General features: G+C 34.5%; 1 protein-coding gene across 1 annotated transcript; it reads right to left on the bottom strand.

Moving 5' to 3' along the window:
• Positions 1 to 8,986: 8,986 nt before the first annotated feature.
• Positions 8,987 to 18,686, bottom strand: LOC140060004 (uncharacterized). The gene is made up of 4 exons (XM_072106026.1): positions 18,174 to 18,686; positions 10,406 to 10,621; positions 9,964 to 10,170; positions 8,987 to 9,603 (listed from the first exon to the last, which is right to left on the bottom strand). The coding sequence occupies exons 1-4, from the start codon at positions 18,462 to 18,464 to the stop codon at positions 9,415 to 9,417; spliced, it is 903 nt and encodes a 300-aa protein (XP_071962127.1). The 5' UTR covers positions 18,465 to 18,686; the 3' UTR covers positions 8,987 to 9,414.
• Between the last annotated feature and the right edge of the window lie 2 nt (positions 18,687 to 18,688).

The following is an 18,688-nucleotide window of genomic DNA, read 5'->3' as shown; positions in this document are numbered from 1 at the left end:
ACAAACATAACACAATTTACGTTGAATACTGAGCAGGGACAGGACTAGATATACCATCACTTATTACCAGCAATGGTGTCACTCTACAATATATCATATCTGAATATACCACCACTTATCACCAGGAATGGTGTCACTCTACAATATATCACATCTGGCATATGTACATAACATACACATATTTTCATGCTGATTTTTTGTAATTCTATCGCTTTCAGACACATTAAAATATAGTTAATCATTCCGTTTACACTTTTATACAGTACATACTTTATAGCATTAATTAATTAAATTTTTGATTCATTTTCGTTTTCTTAATTGGAGTTCATCATTTATAAATCTACTTACTCTAATCTAACTAAACCTAGTAAATTGTTGTTACAATTGCCATTTTAGGTACGTTATCGCTTGTTCCATTGTTGCGTAAAGGTGAGGGAGAACCTCGTGGGACTGGGGGTAGTAATTCATCTTCGGGTGGTAAGCTCTGTGGTGGTGGGGGTGGTAAGTCATCTTCTGGTGGTAAACTCTGTGGTGGTGGTGGAGGTGGCAAATCGTTGTCGTATGAGTAGTTTTGAGGTGGTGGGGGACGTGGTGGTGGTGGCGAATCCTGGTGAAACACCTCATCGTCATAGCTTCCAGGTGGTGGAGGCATATCGTCGCCGTCATCATCATCATCATCATCATCATCATCTGCGTATTCATATTCATCAATATCTGCATCTGAAAACAACAAATTATGTAATATTAGTAGTGATGAGGTAATGATTGGGTCACAAAAGAATTGTTTGCATGGATGCTCGTTAAACTCTATTATATTGACATTACTATATATTGGTCTGCGGCTTGATTAAGATTCAGTCGTCCATTCATTCATCCGTACACCCATTCTCTTTCGTTCTTTTGTTCATTCATTCATTTTTGTCTCGATCTCTCTCCATTATTGAATCTCATCCCATCCCATATAATCAACCCATATATATTTCAACACATGCTTCAATAGTGGCAAAGAATCATGAAGAAAACAATCACGATAGCTTACCATTTGAATATCTCTGTGTATGCACGTCTATCGAAACATTATGTGGTGATCTTCCATTTACACCAGCATCGGGGTAGCGGCCCGACAACACTTTCTCTCGTTCGTGGTGATGATGAGTTGACGTTTTGTTAACTGTTGCGTAGACTGGCGTTGGCGCATGAACGGGAGGTGACGCGTGTATGGGTTGTGACGACGCGTGAGTTGGTGGTGACGCATGGATAAGTGGTGGTGCCCGCTTCATTTGAACGTTAGATTGTACTTGCGTCTTCTGCACTGGCGTTGTACCGGCTACCTTTTGCGTCTTTGAAGGAGTAACGTTTTTGACAGGAGCAGCACTAAGCATTTCTTCGTCGAAATCAATATCCATCGGAGCAAAGTCTTCAGTTTCGAATCCCTTCTTAGATTTCTTGTTTTTCTTTGCTACTTTAGCTTGTTGTTTCTTTGCTAGTTTTGCCTCTTTCTTTGCTTGTTGTTCTTCCTTCTTTCGTTGCTGTTTAGCCTCTTTACTTTCCCCTAGTGGCGATATCGGATGTACTGATGCCGGAGAAGGTTGATTCTCATAGTGGACGTGAGGTTGTTGAGACGTTTGCACCGTTTGTCTCTGAGCTTGTATTGGTTCATGAAATGTGACTTCAGTGTACGTATCGTCATTTCCCGGAGTTGTGTATTGTGAAGGTGTGTTTATTGCTCCACTGTGTCTGCCAACGACAGGAGGAGGAGTCGCCGACGTCGCTTGTTGTCGATGAGCAACAGGACTGCTACTAAATGTAGTTGTCTTTGTTTCCTGTGTCCTAGGGTGAGCACCAGGACTGCTACTAAACGTGGTGACCTTTGCTTCGTGTGTTTCGGCTGCTGCTGCCTTGTTTAACGCTGTTCTCTTCTCTGCAGCGGCGACTACTTTTGCCTTTACTCTCGGAGGAGTACTACTGGAGATGTGACTAGTTTTCCGAAGTTTTCCATCGTAAATTGGAAAGTATTTTGGAAGGGTCTCGTTATAAATACGTTTGTCGTGTTCGGACATTACACATATTATTATCATATCCAGGTCTTCGATCTGTCAAAAAGAGGAGATGAACGAGTGCAAGTTATTCTTCAATTTCAAAGAAAGATGATCAGATAGATAAGTTCATTATCCTTGATATATCAGAAATGAATAACAATGACTTACCGCTTCGTAGTTATGCGGATTATCCAACCATTTTCGTACCGTCATCATTGCAACATCAGCCGCTTGGTCATGAGGGTAACCTATTAGATAAAAAGAATGAGTGGTTTTAGACGCAAGATAAGGATCATGGGAAAATGCAGTGGAAGAAATAAAAGTAACATATTAGACAAAACAAAGTTAACATAATACACAAGGTAAGAATGGGAAGGAAGAAGGGAAGAAATGAAAGAGAAGCTTACCATAGATACCGGTTGATATACATGGGAACGCTACCGATTTGATTGGTGGTTTCAGGAACACGTTCCCCTGTGACGCCTCAGAATACTCTATTCCAATTGGTTGTTTATCATCTTCAACTTCAGTTTTTTCCAAGCCTAGTTTTTGTAACGTTTTCTTATTCTTCTCGTCTTCGCTGCGTTCTCTTTCCCGGAATCTGCTTATCCGGTAGTATCGTTCATTATGCATTTTGACGACTTCCATACATTCGTGGTAGCAACTGCTTAGAAGGTTTTGGTGGATCTCCTTCACATCATCGTTGACAGTTGGACCAACTGTATGGATAACATCTAGAATATGTGAAAGTTTAATAAATAAATTTTTCAACGTTTAAGTTTTAAATATAGTATAAAGCTTGATTTTCAGTATGTCGCAGCGCAAGACAGGGCCGTAGCCAGGATCTGTCAAGGGGGGGTTCGCACACTAAGTATTTGGGTCACCCCACCCCCATACCTACCCCCCCCCCCTGGGGTGGGGCCTGAGGCGAAGCAAATTTTGTTAAATGACACCCCTAGATGGCCGGAAAAGACACTCTCATGCAGCATGCTACCAATGAGCAAAACGATCGTACTTGGACCCGTGGACTATTTAAACGATAACATTTGTTGCCGTATGTTAGATGCGCGTGCTCTGTGCGGAACCGCCGATTGTTAGATCATTTACTCGATATTTTGTTTTGCGTTCAAGTTCAATGCGAACGTACGTCTAGGAGAAGCCCCGAAAAAAGCACACTGGGTGAAGGAAAATGCAATTCTTATTATAGCTCTATCTATAATATTTATTTACAGCAATTTGTTGAGGAAATTAAATATGCCAATGTAAATAGGTGATATTGATACATTTGAGTACGTATCGGCGAAGCAAATTTTGTTAAATGACACCCCTTGATGGCCGGAAAAGACACTCTCATGCAGCATTCTACCAATGAGCAAAACGATCGTACTTGGACTCGTGGACTATTTAAACGATAACATTTGTTGCCGTATGTTAGATGCGCGTGCTCTGTGCGGAACCGCCGATTGTTTGATCATTTACTCGATATTTTGTTTTGCGTTCAAGTTCAATGCGAACATACGTCTAGGAGAAGCCCCGAAAAAAGCACACTGGGTGAAGGCAAATGCAATTCTTATTATAGCTCTATCTATAATATTTATTTACAGCAATTTGTTGAGGAAATTAAATATGCCAATGTAAATAGGTGATATTGATACATTTGAGTACGTATCGGCGAAGCAAATTTTGTTAAATGACACCCCTAGATGGCCGGAAAAGACACTCTCATGCAGCATGCTACAATGAGCAAAACGATCGTACTTGGACTCGTGGACTATTTAAACGATAACATTTGTTGCCGTATGTTAGATGCGCGTGCTCTGTGCGGAACCGCCGATTGTTAGATCATTTTACTCGATATTTTGTTTTGCGTTCAAGTTCAATGCGAACGTACGTCTAGGAGAAGCCCCGAAAAAAGCACACTGGGTGAAGGAAAATGCAATTCTTATTATAGCTCTATCTATAATATTTATTTACAGCAATTTGTTGAGGAAATTAAATATGCCAATGTAAATAGGTGATATTGATACATTTGAGTACGTATCGGCTGGTGGTCTAGAAAAATATAATCGGATGCCATAATGTGAACTACAGTACATGATACCATAGATATTATAGTGTAAAATATTAATATTCACTATAATCCTCTATGATACATTATACTTCATAGCCACACATAAATACTGATGTATGTCGGAAGGCTATATACTTTATGCATGCTGCCTGACTGCCAGTGATCTAAACAATTGGTACGCAGTTGTCTGGCGGTGTCCTTTCCTTTGTACGAATCGTTCGTCCCCCAGCTCGCTGTGAGACGCGTCAATATCATGTTGAATGCAGGGACCAAACATTTATTTTTCAGGTTAAAATCGGCAATTCATTTGCAACTCTTAGAAATTTACAGACTATATCGCTCGAAGTACGCTCATACAGGGAAGAAGGTACTGTATGAGTTATTCCGAACGAGTTTACGAATTTTTTAATTTACGAACAACTTTTTGTACTGTGGGGCACGTATTTGGACGATTTTCGGAGATGAGGGTGAGGTATTGGGCATGTCGGGGATGGGGGTTCGCAGTCGGTTAAGGGGGGTTCGCTGTAAAGGGGGGGGGGGGGGGTTCGCCCGAACCATAAAAACCCCCCCTGGCTACGGGCCTGCAAGAGGTAATCGTAACACAAGCATGACCAATCACAGACGATGGATTATTCGACCTGTCGCTTGTCATTGGTCAACTCGCTTGCGTTGAGCTATACGTCATTTCGTTGCGTACTTAAGCTCTGTCTACACTATCAAACTAGTTTGACAAAAAAAGTGTGTAGGCCTAGTATATATGTAATATGGTAGTGGTATATGGGCACATAACATTTTTTTGTCACAAAGTTTAATAGTGTAGACAGAGTTTTAGAATGTTGCTGTATGGTAAATTTGTCAAAACGAATAGTATTTATGGCTACACAAATACTGTAGAATGAATGTTAAAACTTACATTTAGCTGGAAGCCAATAACCTGTGAAATTTTGAAAAATACATACGTTATTAGAGAATGAGAAACAAAAAGTTAAGCCTACCCTGGTGATGTGTACCCGTCTCATCAAATATGAAACCCGGGTTTGCCCGATTTGGAGGAGTATTGACGATACTACGACGTTTTAGTAAATATGTAACACTTTTTAGTGACTTGCGTAAATGGATTACTATAGCCCTCCACTGCCGTCACCACTGACTGAAACTGTTAACGGTTCGATTCACACATTATTATTTTGAATATTCTGCCTGAATCATATTTATGTCATTCTTTACGTACGATAACAACGATAGAACAACCAGTCTCAGTCTGAATCGTCTTATTTTATCAAACGTAATTTACGTACTCAGACTATTGCATATACAGTCTCTAGCCGTAGTATTCTCTAACTGTATTTTCTCAAGTGAAATCTTTTTACGACGTAATATATGGCACAACTAGCTGAATCATTCAAGAAATATATTTTAATGGAATTAATTTACGTACCACACGTGACGATGGCATAACCGGTCTCAAGTCGAATCATTCTCTTTCCAGGTAAGATTGGATGTTCCAAGCATTCTTGTCGCATTAACGGTCCAGCTCGTGAATGTATCTCACCATTTAAGCCAGGTCCTCCCTTAAGAGGTCCGTTTGTTGGGTTAACGATTGCATCAACACAGAGACTCGTTATGTCTCCTAACCATAGACATAGTTTTGTATTGAGTTTGGGGTTAGGCTTGAAGAAAATTTCATCTGATGAAGTATAATGTACAATAGTTATGTTATTAGATATTAAGCATTGACATGATATTGGAAAAGTTGATTAGTATAGGTTTTATTGTGATATATTTGATTGTGATATATTATTACGAAGCAGCAGTTTTTAATATCATATTTACTGTGCTCTTGTATTAAAAAACACGTGGCTGTATCGTTATTCAAAACATTTCAAACGCGCTTGAAATTAGCAATAGACTGCTGACCAATCAGAATCAATACATATTTTCCACATGCTTTTGTTTCCCCAAATGCACGTGATTGTTTGCTATTCGCTAGACGGTTGACCAATCAGAATCAATGTATATTCCTCACCTGCCTTTGGTATCTTTTCTGTTAGTGCATACTTAGACCAATGTGTAAGTTCATTTAACTCAACATAAGTTCTGTTTTTCTTTTTTACTCGTTTATCATCCACTGACATTTCCAGAAAATGTTCTACATAATTTTAAAAGTGATATAAAAAATGATACTGATGATAATGGTTAGAGTTCAGGTATCGAACCAATTAAAAATACAATATATTAGAGAAGAGTGAGAATAATAATGAACTTGATTACGTTCAAGTAGGATAATTACCGGTCTTTTTTACAGTTTATTTATCCAAGGGTCCTGGGTTCAAGTCCCGTCACATGTCAGGATTTTTTCTAAGGACAAAATTACAACTCCACTCCCAAAGACTTGTAATAAGACTTTGTTTATGTAGAGCGTGTCACCATCATTAAATATTGTTTGTATAGATTAGTAGTAACAACACATTACTTCATGTAGGCCTACATCTGCTTACGGAAATAAACGGTATATCCCAGGGATTTCAACTGAAGATTGGATCTCTAGTACACCACAAAGTGAGGCGTTACAAATATTTGTTTATTGATAACATCGGTATTTGAAAAATCGTTATATTGGTTAACATGTCACCGCAGATAGTGATTGCTGTATAGTACAGTAATACAATCAACATTTGTACATGAATCATTTTGTGTCGTGTGGGACGCAATTGTTTCGTTAAGGGCAAAACTGTTAATTCTCTAAGTGGTATGACATGCTACCATGAGAACTCATTGTTAACTTAATTGGAATTATGCGCAATTGCCAAATTTGTATAAATATAGCCGAAGCAAGTTTCACAAAATTAATAAAATATTATCTTTTTTTTTTCTACACATCTTACTTTATTTTTTAGGTTATACCGCTAGGGTACGTGGTCAATTTCAACAATTGTACTTAAAATAAAGTGAAATTAAAGTAAAGTGAATGCCACTTATTCTTAAATATTATATTGACATAAGTGAAATACTTGGTGTTATTTAAGGGAATAAGTAGTGAATATGGCTCAGATCGCACTGACCATTACCACCTTGCCTATCTACAACGATTACACCTACTTAAGACAAACGTATGAAATGTTCAAACGTAATGTCATCATCTTTAATTAGGCATATAGGATAATTAAATAATAATAATTATTATAAGTTTGTGTCCGTTTAGGAGACCTACTATACAGTTTACTGAAGGTTGTGGGTTGGTGCATTATCCGGGAAACTTTTTTTGCACGTAGATTATTCAGTTAGAGCACATTGTCTTCGTTAAAAACGTTAAATGTAAAACAATATACCTACCAAAAACAAATATTTCCAATCCATCTTGAAAATCACATGATCCGTATTCTCCCGCAAATTTAGCAGACTGGGACATAAGTCCACGTACTGTCGGTGAGTCTGGCGTTCCATACCTTTGGTTTCCGCGCCGTGGCCTTTGCTGCGGTGTCCTTCTGGGAAGGGACGAATACGACGACGAAGACGTGTAGCTGCGACTTGTCGTGTTCATACGGTCGGTACTCGCATAGCTACGACTTGTCGTATTCATACGGTCGGTACTCCCACTGTAATACATCTTTAAATGAATCAATCAACTGAATTAAGAAACTAATCCATTCACACTGAGATTTGTTGGTGAAACTTCAACGTTTTTGGATGAGCAACTGCACGGACGCTATTCAAATGTTTGAAATTATTGGTTTATTAGTAAAAGGGCAAAGTCTGAGATTAAGTATTAACCATGTTTACTTATATAAAAGCGTGAACCAGGGGCGTTGTTGTTGTTTGAACGAATTAGCAATCGGGACTAATAATTTAAATGCGAGAGACGTATTGATATTTCGTCAGTGTGATGAACATCAAAAAGACAAAACTTACACGCATAACGGATGGCTTTTGTACGCGCGCAATTGCATTATTAAATAACAATTATTATAAAATACACAATGACAACATCGGATAACTTAAACAATAACAATAAAGAACATACATCATTCTGTGGGATTAACTCTCCAAATATACTGGTTAAGAACAAGTCAAGTACTGTACGATTTCAAGTCAGCCAAATAGAAAAGGAGATTTACAATTCAATTATTATTTAGAATAAAACACTATAATGAAAGGTTGAATTGATACATTCATGGTTGGTATTTACGAAGGAATAAACACTATGTGTTTTCGAAACATTTTAATGAATGTTGTAGTTTATCATTATTGCCTTGGTATAACTAAATCATTTTTTATCAACATTCTGTTGATACATGAAACATTTTGTGCATCATTAAGAGATTATTAAATGAGTTGGTGTCAATCAACATTGTGTTGGTACAGGAAACATTTTGTGCATCATTAAGAGATTATTAAATGAGTTGGTGTCAATCAACATTGTGTTGATACAGGAAACATTTTGTGCATCATTAAGAGAATATTAAATGAGTTGTTGGGTGTCAATCAACATTGTGTTGATACATGAAACATTTTGTGCATCATTGAGAGAATATTAAATGAGTTGGGTGTCACACGAAAAAGAAAATCTGGGTTGATGTTGAGGATTGGGTGTAATACGTTATACGTTGCATAATGTGTAATCAACATTTATTATCACATGTTTATGGTATACACAAATCGCATAGCCAAAATCAATACTTGAAATTGATTGATATGTTTGATATGACGCGATGACGTGATACCAGCCATGGTTCACTAAATCACCGCGCTCGTTGGTCCCCTTGTGTGTCATCTATCTAGTCATTTTCTAGAGGTGGATTCAAAGGTAGCGGCACTTCAATTACCTTATAAATACACAGTAAACAATGAGATTTTGATAATCAATTTATTGACGACATTTTATCTATATAATAATATATTCATATTGCATATAACATTTAAACATTTGCTGTGAATTAGGGAACACATGATCCAGGTACTGAAGTTAACCTTTCATAGATGTTACACATATGGAATGGGGAAGAACGACAAACAACTAGCTACCTCATTCCTCAAAACCTGCATCAAAGAAATAGTATTTTTACTATTTACTTACAGAATTCCCATTCTCTGTATTGACAACACACTTTGAACGTAAAGTAACACATCTCATGCAAATCCCAAATAAATAACTTTATTAATAACCCTAATATAGGCCTACATCTCCTAGAAATACTGCATGAACTTCTAACATCACCACATTTCATAACATAGGTATTATTAGGTTAAACCTAACATCTGACCTCTGTCAAATTACACTCTAATTGTATTGTTCTAAAATTAACTTCACTCTTTTCTCTTCCAAATAGTAACGCACGCTACGGTCCACTGGTTCTTGTGCGCAGTCTCTCGTATAAAGAACGGCATTTCTTTGTTTTCAATTTGTTCAAAGTTTACTCCTAACACCTTTAGTAATGTTTCGGAGGCCCACACTGGATTGCCGTATTTATCTTTGAATCCCCCAAGCATGTGTTTCTGAAAAATAAACATGACATTATTTGTTATAATTAACTAATTGTGTTTGATAGTTGATAGTCCATGTAGGCTCTACTAGGCCCATTTTGGAAAGCGTCTAGCATATTGTTTAATATAGATGATGACTCTGTTTTTTTACTTTTTCTGAGTATATATATATGATAGTTTTATTTGTTGTTTGATATCATAAGGCATCCTGTAATTGGCTTCTCGTTGGGTGTGTTTTGAAAATAAAATACAAATATAATTGTTAAAGCCCACTTTAAGTTTGGATTTAAATATAGCACACTCTATGGTGTGGTCAGACTTTTATAAAGTTTGCTGATATTTATATATTTACAAGTTTATTGATCACCTTACCTTTGGAGTATATTCAGGACTAAAAGTGTATGGGGATGTAATCAACAAGATTCCACCAGGAGCAACCAGGCTTGATAGACGATTTAAGAAGTCTACAGGGGTGTGTAGTCTACAAATGAGATTAGCAGCCACAACACAACCAAACTGGCCTAGATCGAGAGGCAGGTTACACGCATCGCCTTGTTGGAACGTCACTTTGCTACGATCCTGTGAAGACAGATTTTGATTAGTGTATTAAATAACCTTTTTCTACCCCCAAATCAACCCTCCCAAACACGACACATGGACCACACTTTCGCCATTAGTAATGAAACAATGCCTCTAGTAATAATAACTCCTTTGTTTTTGCTATCCCAAACACCCTTCTTCAACACATACAGATCATGTGGACCACTCTCTTCCCTGTAAAACTTCCTACAATTTTTATGGTTGCAGGACTTACAATGTTTGAATCAACTACAGCCGTACAGGGCGTCATTAACCGCCACTCCTCTTGTATGCTATACTCTATACTGCCGTTTGCCTTCATCATATTGCATGCTTCAACGAACGCATGACTGTAATCAATACCTATCACATCCTTAAAACCTTTCGTCAGTTCAAATGATGTACGACCAACTGCACATCCGATGTCAAGTGCTCTGCTTGGGATTTTATGCTGTTGAGATAAACAGACAGACACTGAACTATGTATTAAAAAATATGATATTGTATGTTTAGTAGAAACATGGACGGGACTTGTAGAAAATTGTTATATAGAAGGATATGACTGTATAGTAAATTGCCCATAAGACATAAAGCAGGGGGTAGAAAGAGTGGCGGCATTATTATTTATTATAAAACAAATTTAGACGTTAAAGAACTTCCCAGTACATCAAATTATATATGTTGGTTATCTATCAAGCATAATTCTGAAAATATCGCCTTAGCAGTGGTTTATAGACCACCAGTTAATTCAACACATGCTACAGTATAAATAATCAAGATTTTTTTGGAACTATTTCTAATGACCTAACAAATTAAAAAAAAAAGTTTGGAAATAATATATATGTAATGGGAGATTTTAATGGAAGAACAGGTACAATGAATGATTTTATTACAGAAGATGAATGTCCACCCAATTGGGATAATGATATATATAAAGATAATAGAAATAGATAGTAATATAGGTGTTAGAAGTAATGAAGATCAAATAGTCAATGAATATGGAACTAATTTTGTTAAGTCATTGTAAAGAAACCGGGATGAGAATAGTAAATGGTAGGATAAATAGGGAATTTAGTAGGTGCTTTACTTTTTTAGGAAATTTTGGCAAAAGTGTTGTTGATTATATTATTACTTTTGATAAAATAATAAGACCAAACGTGGATATTAGGATAGAATCCGACCATATGCCTTTACATTTTTTAAAACAAAAAAGAAATTACGAACGATTTAAAAAAAGAAATCTGGAAAACACATGAAACATTTCAATGGTTTTTTTTTTTTTTTTTTTATATGTGAACTTTATTCAATCAATCGTACATTTGTTATAATGGTAACCACAATAAGGTATAATATTACAGTAGATTTTTACAAACAAAAAAAACAAGACCAATATAAATATAAATTATAAAATATATACAATGATTATTTACAGTAATGATAAAATAAAAATTAATTGTTTATATTGACTATTATTGGAAACAGAAGTTGAATAATAAAATACTGGAAAGTTTAGTTAGAGGTTTACAATCAATGGAAAAGATGAAAACATATAATATTGTAAGTATTAAAAGTAGCATTGTTTAGAGAGATTACTGTATATTGGCAACGGCCTACAGTTGAACATGGTTTTAAGCAAAAGTTATATATTGATTGATTGAATCGGGCATCACTATAAGCAAAGCTTTAAAATGTGATGTCCTATGTAAGAATTAAAAATTGGAAAAATTAAATAAATAAATAAATTACAATAAAAACAATAACAATTAGTAAATATATATGTAAACAATAGAGACAATAAGCAATAATCATAAATGACAGTTGAATAAAAAAAAATATATATATATATTATTATACATGTAATAACAATTTAAAAAATATGACCAGAATAGATCATTCATAAAAAAAAGAAAAAAAGAAATCGATAATGAAAAATATTTTGTTCATAATACGTTGTGATTTTAGGTATTAGAATATTTTTTGAGGAGATTAGTATGAATTGTTTTTTTAAATAGTCCTATACTCTTGATTTCTCTTACTCTTATGGTCCGAAACAAAGGTGAATAAAGCCAAAGACAAATGGAATGATGAACAAATTTTCAAATTTCTTGATGATATTAATGAAAATATTGGAAAAAAGGATATTGATGAAGCCCTAATTAACCTTTATAGAACTTTAGAATATGTTTACATAAATACAAAAAAACAAACACAAATACAAAAAAAAATGCACAAAATTGCCCAAGAATACATGGTTTGATCGTCAATGCATTAAAAAGAAAATTATTATTCGTAGCATTCTTAATAAATATAGAAAATACAAAACTAACACCCTATTAAAGGAATATCTGTTAAAGAAAAGGAGTTATAAAAAATTATCACATAACATAAAAATTCATCACAACAAAAATTAATCAGGTTAATAAAGGAACATAACAGTACAAAATTTTGGAAAAACCAAACGACAACAAAACGTGACAAACATTACACTTAAAAAATGGCATGATTACTTCAAAACAATGTTCCAAAATCAAACAAATAATATACAAGAAATCAATATAGAAGACGATAACGATAACAATTGCGAACATAACGATTGTTACAATGAAGAAATCAGCCGGGAAGAGGTAATTTATGCAATTAAAGCACAGAAAAGGGGTAAAGCTCCAGGTGTAACAGGTTCGTACTACTAGCGTCGTAGCTTTATCGCGTAGTATTTTCAGGAGCTGCAGCACTGGCACAAACACAATAAAATCATCCACAGAGACAGTTCTTGGTTTGGAAAAGTTAAATTCTTTTATTGAAGCTAGTAACCAGTCAGAAGGAGATATAACAAAAACAGTGTTACTATATTTAAAATAACATATCAGTGATCGATCGATCGTATCATTAACGACAGTATAGGCTACTATTGCGTTGTGTCTAGTATAACAATCAATTAACTAATCAACTATATTAACTATAGTAAAACAATTCTAAAATTAAGAGAGATAAAAATATAGATGCTTACCTAGTAACCAGTCAGAAGGAGATGAAAACCTTCACTTTGGGCTAGGCACTAGTAAGTGTCATCCATTCCCAGTTGGGTACTATGACCATTTTTAACCGATGGTACATACATTTACCATAACGTTATTTCGTAGTTTACAGAACGATTGTATTGTAACTCGAGTCATACACATGTAATTATCAATTTAAAGTTCGGTTATACAAAAAAAGAAACTATTAAAAATGCAAATCAATTAACAAAATCCCTTGTCCATTTATGAACTGACCCATACTGAAACATTATACACTAAATATTCATGACCATTTTCCCGCCACTTGGATGAGGTGACTCATCTATTTATAGCATGGTCACTTATCATTCCAGCTTTTACTTTAATGGGTCCCACAAGGTTTCTCAGATTCAAGTCAGATTCAGCAGATAAATCATTTAAGTATTTGGGTATAAGCATACCTGTTACCCTGTTACACTCACCCCCCATTTATCTGCTAAATCTCAGTGATATACAAATTCATTAACCTAAACCTAAATACACCGGTACATTTAGTCACTATTTATACAATGAAAATGACATCATAGGGAATTACATAAAAAAACAAAAATAAAAAACTTAACTAAATGGCATTTATAAAAAAACGAAACTGTTATATCACAACAGTATACCTGTACCTGATTGAACCAATGAGAGCAAGTTATGCAGAATTATTAGAAACAACCAATAAAAATTTATCCAAATGGATTACTATTGAAGGGTGGCCATCCCCACAATAGTCGGTGTACAGAAGTGCCCGTTTACACTTCAGAAGTTTCTCGAAATCCTGCGATTACTACTCGAAGGTTCAATCCCACCCAACACAAGGTGACGTACCAACATAACACAAGCCATACACATGGCAAACAAGTATGTTAAAAAAACATGATCATACAAAAGATACAGTATACAATAAAGGTAACGAAATTAAACTATTGAGATTAAAATTAAAATCAAGTAAAATTGTTTTCTCTCAGACATCATTATATAAAAAAAACAAGTTAAGTATCAAGCAAAATTAATACAGTTTAAACAATCAAACATCTAAACAACCCACATGGGATGTTAGTGTAGGGGTTCCCCAGAGCCACTTAGAAATAAAGCCGTATCGGTCTGGCGGTTTAATTACACGTTTCGAACGTCGGAGACTTAAGGTTGGTTCTGAACGTGTTTCTCCTGAGGAGTTATCATCATCAGTATGATCCATGACGACTGCGACGGGAGTGATATCATGCTCATTTGAAGGAGAAGTTTCTGACGGTTCCACAGATTCCTGGGCAGAAGCAGGGTTGATAGATGGTGTTTCTTATTGTTCTATGGATATTGTATTAGCAGATTCTGGTACTGCAGCTTCAGGGACGTAAGGTTGAGTAAGATCCACATCTTTCCAAATGGCTGGTTAAAACTCAAGAAAAGACTAATCAGCACTTATCGTAGTCTTTCTTGAGAGTGATCCCTTCCTGGCTGAACAGCAAATCCTGGTCACGGCACCAAATGTAACAGGTTCGTACTACTAGCGTCGTAGCTTTATCGCGTAGTATTTTCAGGAGCTGCAGCACTGGCACAAACACAATAAAATCATCCACAGAGACAGTTCTTGGTTTGGAAAAGTTAAATTCTTTTATTGAAGCTAGTAACCAGTCAGAAGGAGATATAACAAAAACAGTGTTACTATATTTAAAATAACATATCAGTGATCGATCGATCGTATCATTAACGACAGTATAGGCTACTATTGCGTTGTGTCTAGTATAACAATCAATTAACTAATCAACTATATTAACTATAGTAAAACAATTCTAAAATTAAGAGAGATAAAAATATAGATGCTTACCTAGTAACCAGTCAGAAGGAGATGAAAACCTTCACTTTGGGCTAGGCACTAGTAAGTGTCATCCATTCCCAGTTGGGTACTATGACCATTTTTAACCGATGGTACATACATTTACCATAACGTTATTTCGTAGTTTACAGAACGATTGTATTGTAACTCGAGTCATACACATGTAATTATCAATTTAAAGTTCGGTTATACAAAAAAAGAAACTATTAAAAATGCAAATCAATTAACAAAATCCCTTGTCCATTTATGAACTGACCCATACTGAAACATTATACACTAAATATTCATGACCATTTTCCCGCCACTTGGATGAGGTGACTCATCTATTTATAGCATGGTCACTTATCATTCCAGCTTTTACTTTAATGGGTCCCACAAGGTTTCTCAGATTCAAGTCAGATTCAGCAGATAAATCATTTAAGTATTTGGGTATAAGCATACCTGTTACCCTGTTACACAGGTATTGATGGATTCCCAATTGAATTTTTTACTTGTATGCCAAATGCTGCTATTAGCGCAATTACGAAAATTTTTAATAGTATTTTTACCTCTGGAAATTTTCCCCAACAACGGGCAACAAGCATTATTATTCCTATATTTAAAAAGGGTAAAAGAGATCAACCAGGAAATTATAGAGGCGTATCCTTAATATCCACTTTAGGCAAGGTGTTTTTATACATTATAAGCAATAGATTAAGAAAATGGACAGAAGAAAATGAAATATTATATCAAGAACAGGGAGGGTTTAGAAAAGATTGTCGTACTATTGATAACATATTTATTTTAGACACAATTGTTAACAAATATCTCTCAAAAAACGAAGAACTGTGTACATGGCGTTTATAGATTTAAAATGCGCTTTCGATTCTATTAGACACGATTTCCTTATAAGTAAACTAAGAAAATCTGGTATAAAAGGTAAAATAATAAAAGTTATAAAAACAATGTATAGTAAACTAAAAGGGCATGTAAAGGTTGGCAACAAAATTGGAGAATCCTTTAAATGTGAAGTACTGTAGGAATACAACAAGGGTCACCTTTATCTTCATTATTATTTAATATTTTTATTAATGATATAACTGAGTTATTACATACTGCTGAAAATCGAAACAAAATAAAAATTGATAACATAAATATTAATCACCTACTGTATGCAGATGATCTAGTTTTAATCAGTGATACAGTGTACTCATTACAAGATCTTTTAAATAAATTAGCATATTATTGTAATAGGTGGGGATTGGTAGTTAACATTGACAAAAGTAAAATAATAGTATTTAAAAAAAATGGAAAACTTAAGAACTACGAAAAGTGGAATTATCTTGGTAAAGAAATTGAAATAGTAAAATCTCTCAAATATCTTGGAGTCACTTTCGATTGTTCAGGAAATTGGGAAAAGGCCAGAGAACAAAATAATACACAGGCTAATAAAGCACTTTTCTCACTCAAAAATATAGTATATCAGAAATATGGACATCTACCAGTGAATATTTGGAACTACTTATTTGATGTTAAAATAAACCCAATTATACTGTATGGTAGTGAAATATGGGGAAAACTAAACAACAACAAAATTGATGATATTCAAAATAATTTCTGTAGATATGTTTAAGGGGTCGGGAAATCAGCCAAAAGTGTTTCAATTAGAGGAGAATGTGGACGATTCTCTTTATCAATCGAAAGTGTACTCAATGTTATCCGTTATTGGGTAAGACTAGTAAATATGAACGAGGACAAATATGCGAAGAAATGTTATAAATCTCAACTTCATAAAGCGCAAAATAATAGTAATTGTTGGGTAAGCGATGTAAAACATATGTTATGCTCTATTGGTCATGTAGTAATGGAAACATAATAATGGAAACATATGGTTTTCACAAAATAATGTCCTTGATAAATTTTATATAATTAATAAAATAAAAGAAAGGCTAACCGATATGGAACGCCAATCCTTTCATGAAAGCATAAATATTTCTTCAAAATTAAGATATTATAAAATGTTCAAAAACAATTTTCGGAGTAGATGGATACTTACTACAGACCCTTGATACTAGATATAAGCGAGCTTTAAGTCAACTAAGACTGGGCACACTTCAACTAGAGGTAGAAAAGGGAAGATGGAAAAGAATAGAGCGCAGCAATAGGTTATGTAAAATATGTAATATAAATGAAGTTGAAGATGAATATCATTTTGTTACAGTTTGCTCTCGTTACAAGGAAATCAGAAAAAAATTTATACCTTCTTTATTTTTGGAAAATCCAAATACTTTTAAATTCTGCCGTTTAATGTCATCACAGGATCCAATAATTATTGATAATCTATCTAAATATATTTATCATGCTTATAAGTTAAGATATATGTTTTGCTTAGAGAACGAAATTAATTAATTCATTTATCTTGTGACCATAAATTGCTTTATTTTTCAATGTAATTATTATTTTGTTAATTACTAGGGGCCAGAGGCCTAAAGTAAATAAAGTCAGGCGATAAGCCTGAATGAATTAACTGATAAAAAATGTATGTTCATTTCATTTCATTTATTTATTTGACCAACAAAAAATAATATACAATGTACAAAGATGAATTGGTCAGGGACTGCTAAAGTAATAGGATTACTGTAACTACAAGAGTCAGCAGTCCCATGATCTTAACTAAAATAAATATATAATTTTATAAACAAAAAAAGTATAAAGCTGTGAGAAAACAGAAAAAAAAAGAACAGATATGATAAACAAAAAAATTTGAATAAAATATACAAAAAAAAAAGAATTAAAGATAATTTATCAAGAAGGAAAGAGTCAATAGATGATAAAAAAAGATGACGAAAAGATTCAAATTGTTAAAATTGTTTAGGACGTTCGAGGTTTCAATTGGAAATTACGACAAAAACAAATGTATGTACTTAGTAATAGTAATTGACAGTATTCAGTCATAAATAATATTTAATAAGAAGCTACGATGGACAGCTATTGCTAACCTAAAACCAGGGAGTAGTTAAATAATTAACAACTCCCTGCTAAAACTATGTTTCATCATCTGAACTTGAAGGACGGTTTTCTGCAAAGTCATCTAAACAATTACTTTACACAAACAAATTTAGAATTAATTCTAATTATATATTTACTTTGTCCAATGTAGACAACACCCTGAGGCACTCATCTGCAACTCTTTTTGGAAAGTCCAATGCGTCTTTAGGTCCGTAGCTGTATCGAAGAACTTCATGTGGCGCTCCATAGTGAAATACTAAATATTCACTCAGAACCTTTTCGGATTCGTAATCAGTCGCCTCTTTGTTGGCATCAATCGACTTCTGTAGGGACAAGAGTTTGTAAGTAGAGTATGCAGCTACACCTGAACTTACTAACAAAGCACCTCCAATAAAATAATGTTGATAATTGCTTAGTAAATTCGACATTTTAAAATATTTTCTAGTAGTAGAACTGAAAAAACAGTGGGCTCAGTAAACATGTGTACCGGTATGTCATAAATGCTTCCCTCTATCGTTTGTGCACGAAATATGCGTTTGGTTGTATTTGTTTTCTCAACATGTCGCATGAGGACTAATTTTTGGAAGGAAAAAACTTGTATTTATCTGTATTAATGCGAAAGTGAAGTAAAATAAAATGTTTCTGACAAGGA

The sequence above is a fragment of the Antedon mediterranea genome, chromosome 10, assembly GCF_964355755.1.
Source record: "Antedon mediterranea chromosome 10, ecAntMedi1.1, whole genome shotgun sequence".
Classification (NCBI taxonomy): Eukaryota; Metazoa; Echinodermata; class Crinoidea; order Comatulida; family Antedonidae; genus Antedon; species Antedon mediterranea.
Note: the sequence above shows the minus strand (reverse complement) of the source record. Positions and strands in the feature narration are given on the sequence as shown.

Coding starts and splice junctions, on each gene's coding strand:
- LOC140060004 (XM_072106026.1), bottom strand. CDS start 18,464: ATGTCGAATTTACTAAGCAATTATCAACATTATTTTATTGGAGGTGCT. Junction 10,622..18,173: donor TGTTGTCTACATTGGACAAA/GTAAATATATAA, acceptor TTATCTCAACAG/CATAAAATCCCAAGCAGAGC. Junction 9,604..9,963: donor GTCCTGAATATACTCCAAAG/GTAAGGTGATCA, acceptor TTTATTTTTCAG/AAACACATGCTTGGGGGATT.